At 41.1% G+C, this 14,890-nt stretch overlaps 1 protein-coding gene across 8 annotated transcripts in view; it reads left to right on the forward strand.

Annotated features, from left to right (window-relative positions):
* Window positions 1-200: 200 nt before the first annotated feature.
* Window positions 201-14,890, forward strand: part of LOC105489673 (kinesin family member 6) — a 388,549-nt gene continuing 373,859 nt past the window's right edge. For 2 of the 8 annotated variants that reach the window (XM_071097102.1, XM_071097101.1), the window contains exons 1-3: window positions 216-418; window positions 3,508-3,617; window positions 10,293-10,367. In XM_071097102.1, coding sequence (XP_070953203.1) covers window positions 353-418; window positions 3,508-3,617; window positions 10,293-10,367 — 251 coding nt within the window. In that variant the 5' untranslated portion in view covers window positions 216-352. Of the gene's footprint in view, window positions 419-516; window positions 820-3,507; window positions 3,618-10,292; window positions 10,368-14,890 lie in introns of those variants that run through there. The other 6 variants (XM_071097098.1, XM_071097100.1, XM_024795332.2 and 3 more) reach the window with 5 other exon arrangements.

The raw sequence follows: 14,890 nt of genomic DNA on the forward strand, positions 1-14,890 counted from the left end.
GAATGAGCGGGGCGGGGCAAAGCATGGTGGTTGTTACCCTTTAACCACGCTGTCCAGGCCCGGTCTGGTGCAAAACCCAGAGCCCAGACACTCGCTCCTGCGCATGCGCGGCGCTCTCCCCTCACCCCCCCGCCCACCCCGCCCTAGCCCCGCCGCAGCCCCGCCCCTTAGTAGCTTCCTTTGGGTCGCGACCAATTAGAGGGAGGAGGCGGGATCCTGGCTGCCACGGTGCTCACTGGCTAGTGTCCCTAGCTACTGTTGCTAAGACTGTGGGTCGCCGGAGGTGGTGGGAGTTAGTTTTGGCAACCAGGGCCTGAGAGAGGTCAAGGGTCATTGCAGAGCCAGGGAGGAGATGGTGAAGCAGACGATCCAGATATTCGCAAGAGTGAAGCCCCCTGTCCGGAAGCACCAACAAGGGGTACGGACTGGAGCCTCCGGGGCGCCGGCGCGGCGGGGCCTCCTGGGCTGGGGTCGGGCGGCACGCGAAGGGGCTGGGCGGAGGTGAGGGGCTTGCTGGCGGGCGCCGAGGCCGCCCAGAATCTCGCACACACTGTCCGAGGAGCCCTGCAGCCGCGAAGACCGTCGCACACTGCTGTCCTGCTGTCAGCGACGCGACTGACAGCTAGGCCACTCCCACCTGGCACGGCGCAGACCCGGCACGGAGCCATATTTTTTTGCAGCCAGGCACACGTGTTCACGCGGGGGCAGACTGGTGCATGTTCAGTATGCCTGTATAGCGTGCGCTTCAACTACACGTAAGCACTTACAGCACCTTTCTGAGAAACTCACGCAGCACCGCACATGCAGATACACTCAAAGGTACGTTTTGGCACTCGGGCAAAACGTGCAAGGAAGAGATGCATGTTTATGTACCTCTGAAATAATACAAATATAGATAGACACAAATGCACAAAGCATACACATATGTAGTACTTTGTACCCAGTGGGGCCTCAGTAACTTGTTGACTCTGTTGTTATTCTCCAACATAAACGTGAACCTTTACATATACTCCTTGTATTAATAGATTTAGGTAGATGCTTTAGCATCCCGACCCGAAGAATACTCATGTGTACTTCATTCAGAAACAAATATTTACTAGGTGCTTCCTCTAGTGTGCTAAATTCAGAAAGGTATAAAAAAGGTTAAGACATTGTCCTGACTCTGAGCAATGATACTTTGTATGCTTCTTCTTTTTTTTTTTTTTTTTGTCGAGATGGAGTCTTGCTCTGTCACCCAGGCTGGAGTGCAGTGGTGCATCTCGTCTTTGGCTCTCTGCAAGCTCCGCCTCCCGGATTCTCGCCATTCTCCTGCCTCAGCCTCTCGAGTAGCTGGGACTACAGGTGCCCGCCACCACGCCCAGCTAATTTTTTGTATTTTTAGTAGAGACGGGGTTTCACCGTGTTAGCGAGGATGGTCTCGATCTCCTGATCTCGGGATCCGCCCGCCTCGGCCTCCCAAAGTGCTGGGATTACAGGCGTGAGCCACCGCGCCCGGCACTTTGTATGCTTCTTAAATGTTTCAAAACATCCTCTCTTCTGCCTAGAAGGGAGCATAGTCATTCTTATGTATCTTGAGAAATGGCCACCTGACAGGTGCTTTACCTGCATTATCTCTCATTCTCAAAAGAACCCTGCAAGGTTGGTGTCATTTTCCTCATTTTACAGATTAGGAAACTGAGTTTTAGGATAAATAATGTGACCAAGGTACCCAGCTGGGGAGTGGCAGAGCTGTAATTTTTTTTTCAATTTTAGAACATTTGTTTTATTTTTTAAAATTTGTTATACTTTTAAGTCCTAGGGTACATGTACAGAACGTGCAGGTTTGTTACATAGGTATAGATGTACCATGTTGGTTTGCTGCACCCATCAATCTGTTATCTACTTCTAAAAAAAACTTCCCTGTCTCAAATAATATTTTTATGACTAAGGATAGAAAGCCAATATTACACTAAACAAGTGACCTGGTTCTAAGGGACTTTTCTTAAGGCCTCAAAGAGTGTCTTAATTAGAGTAGTGGAGGGTCATTAACTGCAGTTAATATTCTTTTCTGTCTGCTGAGCAGAGAAATATAGAATTTTAAAAAATGGGTGTAACTCCTCACTCTTGTATGTTTCATGTCTTATACACCCCCTTCACTCACCTGTCTGGCTATAAAACTTTTTTTTTTAAATGTAGTGCCCAACAGGATATACTTTTTAAATCTCTCTTGAGAAAACCTAGCCAGAAAGCCTTGAACCTGATGCCATTGCGTTCTACAAATACTTTAGTTTATGTAATGACTTTTCTGCATGAGTTCTTCACATTTTAAATGAGAAGTTTCAATAAAAATATGCTTAGAAAATTATTCAAACTTTCTGGAGATTTAGGTAGGCTTTTACTTGCTTAGGAATATGACTTTTTCCCCATAACCAAGCATCCTGTTTAAGCATGGGTCTTAAACAGGAAGTATTGCCTGTTAGAAAGAATTTTATTTCCTGGTAAAAGACAAGAAGTTGTTTTTTTTTTTTTTAATCTAATGACTTTTTTTTTTTCCAATGGTGCATTACAAAATACTTCCATTTCCATTACATCACTTGATCCCCACAGCAATCTTGTAAAGGAGGTAATTCTGTTTTCCTCATTTTATGTATAAGGAACCTCAATTCTGAAAATGGTAGCTGGTCACACAGCTGGTAAATTGAGCTCAGTGTTGGACCCAAGTCTTGGGACAACAAATCTTATGCTTTTATTTATTCTACATGACCTCTTTATAGGCTTGACTCTTAATTTTCCTGGCCAATAAATGATGGAGTAGGAAACCAGGAAGAGAATCAGAGAATTTTACAGTCCTAAGGATGTTGGTTAAGACCCTGTATTTCCATATCAGCTTAGAAAGGCTAAAGGATTTCTCCCAGGTCACTTGCTAATTAGTGGCTGAGCTGGAATGAGAACCTTGAAAATGACATCAAATACATGAATTACATGTGTCTTTTGAAGCCACATCTCTCTTATCAAATGCCTGAAAATGTCTCATGGAACCTCAGGCTTCTTTGAACATAACTTGAATTAGAGCATTCTTGGTGAGCTATCTGAGATGGCTCCAAACCTAGTCCTTTTATCTCTGGTATTTTGTAAATGCTCAGAAATGCTTATTGATTGTAGTAAAATGTTAACTCCTGATACATAATACTAAAGCAATACTTAGATAAAATGTTGTTTTCAGGGCTATTAGTTTCTCAATGACAATAATAACAGAGATATTCAAATGTGCATATTTGAATGTTAGATCATTCAAAGATGATCTGACTTTGATATAGCATTAATTTAGGTTTTACTTCTGGTTCAGTTCCATATATTTGTCTGAATCTACACACAGTTCAAAGAGAAAAATTATTCAAATTATATGATATTATGACTTTTTAATCTTAAGACTATAATTTTCATATCGTTACAAGTCATAATAACATGGTCATAGTTCAAGCCATAATTTCACCATTTTATATCCATTTGTTGTCTTCACATTTGCAGATTTATTCCATAGATGAAGATGAAAAATTAATACCTAGCTTGGAAATTATCTTACCACGTGATTTGGCAGATGGGTTTGTGAATAATAAGCGAGAAAGCTACAAATTTAAGTAAGTTTTTCTTTCTCCCTTTTCATTTCCATTTCATTATTGAACTACTGTACTATATTAATATTCATTGTGAAATAATTAGCACCATTTCTTGTGGAAAATGTAATGCAACTCTTTGTCTCACCTAGTAGATTGAACTCAAGTTGTCTTTTTACTGCTGTGCCCAAGGTAAAAAACAATGTGTATTTCTTTTTTTCTTTTTTTTTTTTTTTTTTGAGACAGAATCTCGCTTTGTCTCCAGGCTTGAGTGTAGTGGTGCGATCTCGGCTTACTGCAACCTCTGCCTCCTGGGTTCAAGCGATTTTCCTGCCTCAGCCTTCTGAGTAGCTGGGATTACGGGCACACGCCACCACGCCTGGCTAATTTTTGTATTGTTGGTAGAGACGGGGTTTCACCATGTTGGCTAGGATGGTCTCGATCTCTTGACTTCGTGATCCACCTGCCTTGGCCTCCCAAAATGCTGGGATTACAGGTGTGAGCCACTGCGCCCAGCCAATAATGTGTATTTCTATATCTGAGATTGTATTCCAAGATTCCAGCCTTTCTTTACTACCTCTGTTTATCTAGTATTTTCCTACTCAACCCACTATGGTTTAGCACTTACAGAAAGTTCCAATGCATGATTAAACTTCACTGAAGGTAAGAACTTACAGTATCATTTGTGTGCTGTGTAGGTAAGCCTTCTTTATAATATACATGATATTTAGACCTCATATGCACATATGTATACTGTATATCTGTTCTGTCCAATATAATAGCCACAAGCCACATGTGGTTCTTGAACACTTGAAGTATGTTCAACCCGAATTGAGATGTGCTGTAAAGTATAAAACGTATTAAGGGGCCGGGCACAGTGGCTCATGCCTGTAATCCCAGCACTTTGGGAGGCTGAGGCAGGCAGATCACCTGAGGTCAGGAGCTCGAGACCAGCCTCAACATGGAGAAACTCTGTCTCTACTAAAAATACAAAATTAGCCAGGCATGGTGGTGCATGCCTGTAATCCCAGCTACTCGGGAAGCTGAGGCAAGAGAATTGCTTGAACCCAGGAGGGAGAGGTTGTGGTGAGCCGAGATCGCTCCATTGCACTCCAGCCTGGGCAACAAGAGCAGAACTCCATCTCAAAAAAAAAAAAGGATTTTGGAAGACTTAGCCTGAAGAAAAAAGAATGTAAAATATCTCAAGACTTTTTTCATATTGATTATTTACTGAAATTGTAACATTTTGGTACATGAAACTCCCAACTTTGGTTAAAAGTATATTATTAAAATTAATTTCAGCTGTTTCTTTTAGTTTCTTAAAGTTTTATTAATTTTATTTTAAATTTAAAGAAGGGGTCCTGCTCTGTCTCCCAGGCTGGAGGGCAGTGGTGGACTCATAGTTCACTGTGGCCTTGAACTGCTGGGCTCCAGTGATTCTCCCACCTTAGCCTCCTGAATAGCTGGAACTGCAGGCATGCACCACCATGCCCAACTAACCTTTTTGCTTTTTAAAAAATGTGGCTAGTAGAAAATTTTAAATTACATATGCTCTCACGCTGATGAATGCCATTATATTTCTCTTGGGCAGTGCTGAAATATACTGGCTCATTTGAAAAATACCAAACAGCTACCATTGGATGGTCATCAGTGCCTTTGGTCTGAATATTCCTTTAGTAGCTAGGTCTTGAATTTAGGGATTATAGCTATTTCACATTCTCTTTATTCTCCATTTTCAGATTAATCTATTTCTTTTAATCTCCACTTTTGATTTCTGGAGAAGTTTGAGCCCAAATTAAATCCGTCTTTGATCTCTGGCCCAAACTTTGGTGATGGATTTCTGGATCCTGCTGAAAGAATCCTAATTGTTCTCTTCAATGTATCTTTAGACTGTTTCTCAAAGGCCCTGTTTTGAGACTATTCCTGCCTTTCCCCTTTTGGATAAAACTATCCCAGATTTTTTTGTTGTTGTTCCTCTCTCTTTCTTTTTTTTTAATTTAAAATTCTTTTGTTTTTTTTTTGAAACAGAGTCTTGCTCTGTTGCCCAGGCTGGAGTGCCATGGCACCATCTTGGCTCCCTGCATCCTCCGCCTCCCGGGTTCAAGCAATTCTCCTGCCTCAGCCTCCCAAGTAACGGGGATTACAGGCACCTGCCACCATGCCCAGCTAATTTTTGTATTTTTAGTAGAGACAGGGTTTCGCCAGGTGGACCAGCCTGGTCTTGAACTTCTGATCTCAAGTGATCCACCTGTCTCAGCCTCTCAAAGTGCTGGGATTACAGGCATGAGCCACCGCATCCGGCCTTTTTCTTTTTAAATTCTTATTTGCTTTTTTTGTTGTCTCATAAAGAATTCTCCTTGGTCTTCATAACTCTACTTTTTGTCTTTCATATATAATATACATCTCTCCCTCCACTTCCATCTCATTTTCTTATTGTGTCTTCTTTTACGTAAGTACAAGTAGGGCTCGCTAATTTGTTGTTACCTAGTGGGGCGGTCCTCACCTTGTCTTTGTGTCTCCCCATTGTCTTTCATTATATCCTTTAAGGAACAGCCCTATAACCTCTGCTTTTCTTCTTCTTTCTTTCTTTTTTGTTTTGTTTTTGAGACAGGGTTTCACTCTGTCACCCAGGCTGGAGTGGAGTAGTACAATCTCATTTCACTGCAGCTCTGACCTTCAGGGCTCAGGTGATTCTCCCACCTCAACCTGTAGTAAGACTACAGGTGTACACCACCACATCTAGCTAATTTTTTTTTTTGGTGGAGACTGGGTTTTACCATGTTGCCCAGGCTGGTCTTGAACTCCTGGGCTCAAGCGTTCTGACCCTCCTTGGCCTCCCAAAGTGCTGGGATTACAGGCGTGAGACACCGCGCCTCGCCCCTGCTTTGCTTTTTCTGAAGAGGACATTCTCCCACTGATGTAAGCATGCTACATACCTTCACAATTGTGACTTGTTACCAGCTGGCCTAGCCCAAAATCTATTACATAAAACAACAGTTTGCTGAAAGATTTTATTCAGCTTGATTCCATTTTATTGATAAGAACAGTTTACTATGTCTCTATGGACCCTTTCCAAAGTATTCTTTTTTTTTTTGAGATGGAGTCTCACTGTATCACCCAGGCTGGAGTGCAGTGGTGCGATCTTGGCTCACTGCAACCTCTGCTTCCCAGGTTCAAGCAATTCTCCTGCCTCAGCCTCCTGAGTTGGTGGGACTACAGGCATGCACACCACACCCAGCTAATGTTGTTTACATTTTTAGTAGAGCCAGGGGTTCACCACCTTGGCCAGGCTGGTCTCGAACTCCTGACCTCACGTGATCCGCCTGCGTTGGCCTCCCAAAATGTTGGGATTACAGACGTAAGCCACTGCACCTGGCCACAAAGTATTCTTTAAATTACATAGATACAAACAGAGTGAAATTGTTGAAAAAGCACCATTGGCTTATTTTTAAATCTCTGAATTGAAAATATCGGCTTTAATATTCAAAATTAAAAATTAATAAAATATTCAATTTACACATATGTTCAGAGATAAATATTTAAGCATTTTAAAGGCTGTTTTCCCCCAGGAACATTTATTCAACCAATCAATACTTATTGGCTACCCACCGTGAGCTGTTTTAATCACTAGGAATACGGCAGGGAACACAGCAAAGCTCCTGCGCTTAGGGAGCTTACATTTTAGTGGGAGGAGACAGAGGAGAAGATCAGTAAGCAACATGTACGTCAGAAGGTACTGCGTGCCACGGAGAAAAGTGTGACAAAGAAGGGGAATGAGGAGTGCTGGGATGACGGGGGATGAAGGGGAATGAGGAGTGCTGGGATGACGGTGGATGAAGGGGAATGAGGAGTGCTGGGATGAAGGAGAGGAATGATTGTAACATTTAGTAGGTCAGGGAAGGCGTACAGTAAAGGAACATTTTAGCAAAGACTTGATGGAGGTGAGGAAGCCAGCCATTCAAGTATCTAAGGGATGAGACTTTCAGGCCAAGGGAATAGCAAGAGTGGAATCCCTAATGGGGAGAATGTCCGGCATGTTTGAGAAAATGTGATCTATGTGGCTGGAGTAGGGTAAGCAAGAGGTAGGGGGGAGTAAGCAAGAGGTAGAGGGGAGTAAGCATGAGTAGAGTAAGCATGAGGAGTAGAGTAAGCATGAGGCAGCAGAATGGCCAGATCACATAGAGCCCTATAAGTCATTGTGAGGACTCGAACTTTTCCCCAAAGTGCCATGAGAAGGCAATGGAGGGCTTTGAGCAGAAGAATGAAATTATCTCACTTATGTTTTAGCAGGATCCCTCTTATTGACATGGCTGGAAGTTAGCAGGATCCCTCTTATTGACATGTGGAAAGCAGGCTGGAAGGGGGAAAAGGAGACTAGTTAGGCTATTGCAAGAGAGACCAGGCAAGAAATCATGGTAGCGTGGACCAAGGTGGTAACAGAAATAATTGAATTCTGGATGTATTGTGAAGGTCTCAGCTGACAGTCTGCGGATGGATTGGACATAGAGTGTAGTAGAAACAGAGGAGTCAAGCAGATCCTAATGGTTCTGGACTGAACATTTAGAGGGGTAGAGCTGTTTTCCGGGATGAGGAAGAGCACAGGAAGTGCACCATTCTTTAGGGTGGGAAGAAGTCAGCATATGCTGAGTTTGAAATGGAGTTTAGAAAAAGCCTTCTCAAGTTCCTAACAAATGAAAGGACCTCCGAAGAATCAGGAAACTTAAGTTATGTCACAAGGCATATTATTGATGAGCTCTAAGACTCTGAGTAATTACTTTATCTCTGTGGATCTCGACTTCTTCCTCTGTTAATCGTTAGACTGAACGCGTTAAAATCCCTTCTAACTCTGTGGTTCTGTTGTGCTCTTCAGTAGTTTTCAGAAGACAGCTGATCAAAATGCCTTTTCAGATTACTATGCAACTACATTGTATACAATGCAATATTTTGGGATGATGACATTTGATGTTTAATATATAATTAATGGTTTATTGTAAACTTGGGTGCTAACATCGTTCTCTAAAATGTATGGGGAAAAGTCAATAAAAAGAGAGATCTGGATTGCTTGTGTTTCTACCACCTGTTATTTTAAATAGTGGAGGATGTCATTTTTCCCCAAGGAATTCAATATGCTTTATAGATATTATACTAAAATTACATTTTAGTTTAATTTAAATCTTGTTAGAAGTGACTGGTACATGGTAGGCCCTCAGTATGTGTTTGTGGAATGAATAGATGAATTAGAAATGAAAATGCTATCTCATTACTTTTACACAAGGTACCTTTCAGAAGGTATTCTGTGTGTGATTCACTGCCTTCTTTAAAACTTCTGCCATCTCTTTTATTTACATGGTAGTAGATATAATTACTCTTTTTTTAAGGAAATGGGGTAGACAATGGCTAATTGATTCACCCAGTCATCACCCATTTGATAAAAGAAGTGAACCAGCCTTATCATAATTCTCAAAAGCTGAGAATATGTGCTCAGACCTCATACTACACAGTGCTCTGAAGAGCAATTCAGCAGCTATGTGTTATGTTGACCTCTGTGTTATGTTGGTGTTCATATCTGAAGCTGTGATACATCTGTAGAGTTCTGAGAAGCAGTCTGGACACACTAAACAGTAAATATTACTGTCTAAAACATAATCTTCCCTGCTAAATGACATACTAGCCAGAGTGCCTTAGATTATCTCTTTGTATCTTTCATTGTTTGCTTCTCTAAAATGGAGGCAAGTCAGCTGTCTCTACTAAACTCTGTCTCTACTAAAAATACAAAAATTAGCCAGGTGTGGTGGCGCGCCTGTAATCTCAGCTACTCGGGAGGCTGAGGCAGGAGAATCGCTTGAACCTGGGAGGCGGAGGTTGCAGTGAGCCCAGATCACGCCACTGCACTCCAGCCTGGGTGACAGAGTGAGACTCCATCTCAAAAACAAAACAAAACAAAACAAAACAAAAAAACATAGATTCTGTGTCTTCTACCCCAAGTGTTCCACTGTGCTTGTAATCCAGTACTAAGCTAAGTCAGAGTAGCATTGCAAGAAGAGTGAAATTGACACCATACGTCCACCCCCTTCCCCTAAGCCATTGCCAATCTGATTAAACCTTCTCTTTGCAGGACAGGTCTATCGTAATTTACTTTTTGACTTTTGACTCATGGTCAACAAAATGAAACAAAACCATGCTGAGAATTAAATGGTTGATGCTAGGATATAGCACCAAATTAGTGGAAAAATAAACTTTAGTTCAAAATACTAAAGCTAAGTTCAATAGTCATACAATTCACAGTTGCGTTCTTTTCCCCCAGGTCAGACAGCAGAAGTTCCTTGGCTGTTTATATCCTGTTCTTGGATTTCCATTTCATGCAGCTATCTAGTTTTGAATTTCTTGCCAATTGTAGACACTGTCCCTCTTGAGAGCTAAAAAGCAGACAATTTGTTATTTGGTTCAAAGCTGCTGTAGCTTTTCAGAGGGATTTATTGTGCAGATCTTGTCAAAGCAATACTGTTTACCCACCATTTGTATACAGGAGTACAACAGCACAGTGTGGTTGAGACTACAGGGCAAACATTGTGCTAAGTTAGGTAAGCCCAGTGATGTAAATATGGGGTAATTTATAAAGCTTTTAGAAAAACAAGGTTTATTAATCTGGTAGTGTTTGGAGGTGCAGCTTTTAAATAATTACTATTTTTCACATTGCAGATTTCAAAGAATTTTTGATCAGGATGCAAAGCAAGAGACCATTTTTGAAAACATTGCCAAACCAGTTGCTGGGAGGTAGGATTTCCCATATTTTGTTCAGTGGGCTCGTGGCTTTTCACGTTGTCTTCAGTTCTCAGATAACTGTGGTAGTGTGCTTAAGTATATGAATTATATACTTAGGCTGCAGGACATGTAATGATGATAGCATTAATACCTTCTGTTCCTATAACCATTTGTTTTAGATTTAGATTCTGAGTCTCAAAACAAAACAAAATAACACAGTGAGATAGACTAGCTATTGTTACTCCTATTTGTAAAGATATATAAACCGAGGATCACAGAAATGAAGTGACACTACTCAGGGTTGCATGGGTAGTGGTGGCAGAGTCCTAGATGATTTTTGGACTGCTAAGTTCAGTGTTCTTTCCTCAGTACAGTACAGTACTTCAAACATACAGTTAGATGGACAAAGGATAGGTATGGGTGGTACCTGAGAGGCTGCCTAATAATGCTGGCCCTGCTCTACCTCAGTGTCATTTCAAAGCTTGGCCCTTTGCTTTAATATATCTAGATAATTCCAGGCTGCTGACTACTAGAACTAAACTCACATGAGAGTACCAAATAAATCAGAGTGCCAATTTATTAATATGTATTGGCAGTCTCCTAGGGACTAAGACACTCAAGCTCTTTGATAAGCACACAGTCCTCTTATAGGGAATCCATTTAGAAAACTACTGCTAATAAGCTTGCTTTCTGATCTGAAATCATTTGGATGATGTTAATAACCTAATGATAATCCCAAGATATATTCATTGTTACAGTGAAATAATGAAAATTATACCTGCTAAATGAACCCAGTTTTCAAGTCTACTCATCAGTACACCCTTTTTAGTGGACATTGCTGGGAACGCAGTGCTACATTTTGTCTCTCAAACTCCTGTTTTATGAATCCTATGCAAACCAAGCCCTTCTCTTTTTAATACAGCCTTCCTTCATTAGGTAACCTACAATCAAGTAGGCTTAAACTATTTTAGAATCCGATAACACCTCTTTAGATAAAATTCAAGTCTCCTTGATTAGATGTCAAACATTTCTGAAATTCCCGTCTTTTTAGCAATCATTTGGGTTGTGTCATTTTTCAGATAGCTAGTTTCATGTGTTTTATTTTTACAGTTCCTAACATCATTCAGGAAGGGAACCTTAAGTTTCTTCTTCATGGATGCCTGGGTTTTCCTTCCGCTACAGACTCTCATGTTGAGCCCACTTTCTCCTCCAGCTACTGCCCTTTTCTTCAGCTTTCCTTTACAGAAAATATCTTTGAAATGGCCTACTATATTCACTACTTCAATTCCTCTCCCAAACCCTGTTCTTATCATGCTTTGGCCTCCACTGCCTCACTGAAATTGTTTTTGTCAAAGTCAACTAGGAATTCTATTTGCTAAATTTAATAATGATCATTTCCCAGTCCTCATGCTATTTGATATGTCTGCCATTTTGACACAGTCGATCACTCCGTCCTCCAAATACTTTCTTCACTTGTCACACTCTCCTGGTTCTCCGTTCCTTCTCAGTTAACTTAGGCGGTTTTAATTGTATGCGGTGACCATTTCCTCTTGCTGTTCCCTCTGTCTGCAATGCTCTTCCCTCAGAAATCTGCATGGTTTCTCCCTCAGCAACTTGAAAGTTTTGCTCACAGCAGCTTTCTCAGTAAGGCCTTCCTGTAGTACCTTATTTAAAATTGCACCTCGTTATCCTTCCCTATTTGACTTTATTTATTTTAGCACGTATCACCATCTGACATTTATTTAGTTATTATTTTACTTTAAGTTCTAGGGTACATGTGCTCAACGTGCAGGTTTGTTACATAGGTATACATGTGCCATGTTGGTGTGCTGCACTCATGAACTCATCATTTACATTAAGTATTTCTCCTAATGCTTTTCCTCCCCCTGTCCCCCACCCCACGACAGGCTCTGGGGTGTGATGTTCCCCACCCTGTGTCCAAGTGTTTTCAATGTTCAGTTCCCACCTATGAGTGAGAACACGCGGTATTTGGTTTTCTGTCTTGTGAGACGGGTTTCACCATCTTGGCCAGGCTCGTCTTGAACTCCTGACCTCGTGATCCACCCACTTTAGCCTCCCAAAGTGCTAGGATGACAGGCGTGAGCCACCACGCCTGGTCCTGACATATTATACCGTTTAATTCTATATTAGTTTTTGTGTCTGTTTGCCTCCACTAAAGCAAAGCTCCATGCAGGCAGGGCTTCGTTTTATCCACTGATGTGACAAACTCCACGATAACAAGATTTCAAAAATGACAGGCAAGAGCACTTTTATCCAAGCAGCTCACGTTGGCCCTGGTGGGATTTATCTTTTATCAATAAGAAATATTCCTCTTTATCCTTTCTATTACTTTTCTCCTTGTATTCTTTTTTTTTCCCTGAAATTAGTTTTGCTATTTTTTTTTCTGTCAGTCTTTGTCTTATCTTTCTCCTTCTCCTAGTTCAACTGCCTTGTGACATTTTGTTTTTAAGAATGGGCCTGATAAATAAAATACAGCTGCTTTTGCCTTTTTAGCTAAACCCACAGTTCTTGATCTTGAATTAGTTACTTTAACCAGTTTATCTTTATTATGATCACCGTAATTTGGAGCTATTCCTCGTATGTTATTTTCTTTCTCCTCTTTTTAGTACTTCCTAATTTTTTTCCTTTCTTGCTTTTTGTTGGTTTGACTGTTGTTGCTGCCTCCATTTTCTTTCTCAAGTTGTGCATTGTACTTCAACAGCTCTAGTTTAAATTCAGATATTTAAACATTTGTATTTTTCTCAACATCAAAAACTTTGTCTCTGTCTCTGTCTCGTTCTCTCTGTCTTCTCTCTAGTCAAGAATGTTAGGATACTTTTACTTTGCCTCTCCTACACCTCTACAACTTTCACTGTGGAGATCAACTGATATTTATTAACATTTATTTTCATTATCTCAAAGTTATACTATTTCTTTGTCTATCACTGTTTCTTGTATTCATGTCTAATTCTTAGATTCCTTTTGGTAATCATCCTCTAATAACCTCTTAGAAAAAATTCAGGACTGGGGAACTTTCTGAAGTCTTTCCTTTCCCTTCACAGTTAAATGAGCCCAGGAGTTCAAGACCAGCCTGGGCAACATAGTTAGATTTTTGTCTCTATAAATAATTTTAAAAATCAGCTGGGCGTGGTGGTGCATGCCTATAGCTCCAACTATCCAAGAGGTTCAGGTGGGAAAATCACTTAAGCCCAGCAGGTTGAGGCTGCTCTACCCGGCCATTTGACTGGGTATAGCGCTCTACGCTAACAGTTCCTTCCTCTCAAAGCTGTGAAGATACTGCTTCATTGTCTCTTTGCATACAGGGTTGTTGAAAACATGTCCGTGCCGATCTACGTTTTACCTAAAAGCTTGGGGTGTAGGAAATTTACTTTATGTGCAGTGAGTATTCTGCAAAAATTTGGAAATTCATTGTTTTGTAAGAACATGATGGTTTGGCCAAAATGAATAGAATGTGCCTTGGCAGGAGGACTGGCTATGCTAGGACACAGTCCCTGTAGCCGGTACTGAACAGCTAAGGCACCTACACTACAATAAGGCCAATGAGGTTGGCTTTTGGAAAGCTATTTAGTCATTGTGAGCCACCACTTGTTAACCTTTGATTTTACCAGTGATGAACAGTATCAGGAGCTGCCTTTCAATTTATAGTAAGAAGATTTCTCTTTTCCTTCACTCTCTTCTTACTATAAAGAGACAGCTACCCTCTCAGATTTGGAAAAAGATGTGCTTGACTACTTTTGCACATATGCTTTTGCTGAGTGGGAGGCCAAGGCTTGATGCAGGGGATTTTCTCATGGCAGAGGGCAGTACCACACTCTCAGTTGTACCAGGGTCATTGCCCAGCAGGACTTTTACCTGTTGCTCTTTAGGAAACGGGCTTTACTGATAATGCTGTGGGTTGCCTAGCTCACCCAGTTCTGCTAATCCAACCAGAGAAGAGATCCTGCTCTTTCAAGACAAGGAGGCCAGAATAGGGAAAAGAGGGCTCACAAAAGAGGCTTAAAAAAAATCTTAGTTATTCACTTCTGTTTACTCATGGTTTTACCTTTTGTGGCTCAAAATATTTGGCATGAAGTCAAATAATCCAATTCTGGGCCTAGCCTGTGACTAACTCCCTATGTGACTTTGGATCAGACATATCACTTCTGAATCAGTTATCCCTTCTGAGAAAGGGGATGCTAATAACACCAAGTTTACAAGGTTGTTTTAAGGATGAAAAGAAACAATGTACTTTACAAGTGTCAGTGCCCTATTCAATGTAAGGGATGAAAAAATTAGAGATCTTTAATTTCTTTGCCACTTAAAAAAACATGCCTACTGACCTCTGGTTCCAGACCAAGATACAGTAGACACACTTCTCTCTATTCCCCTTACTAAGTACAGCTGAATACTCTGGATGTCATATACAAAGAAACATGACTCTGAAAGTTGAAGAGAAGATAGCCTAGGTAGAGACCTCAGGACCTGAGAAGTGACAGAATGGTGAATCCCCTTGGTCTTTTCCCCTCATATATCTG

Source organism: Macaca nemestrina, chromosome 5 (assembly GCF_043159975.1).
Source record: "Macaca nemestrina isolate mMacNem1 chromosome 5, mMacNem.hap1, whole genome shotgun sequence".
Taxonomy (NCBI): Eukaryota; Metazoa; Chordata; class Mammalia; order Primates; family Cercopithecidae; genus Macaca; species Macaca nemestrina.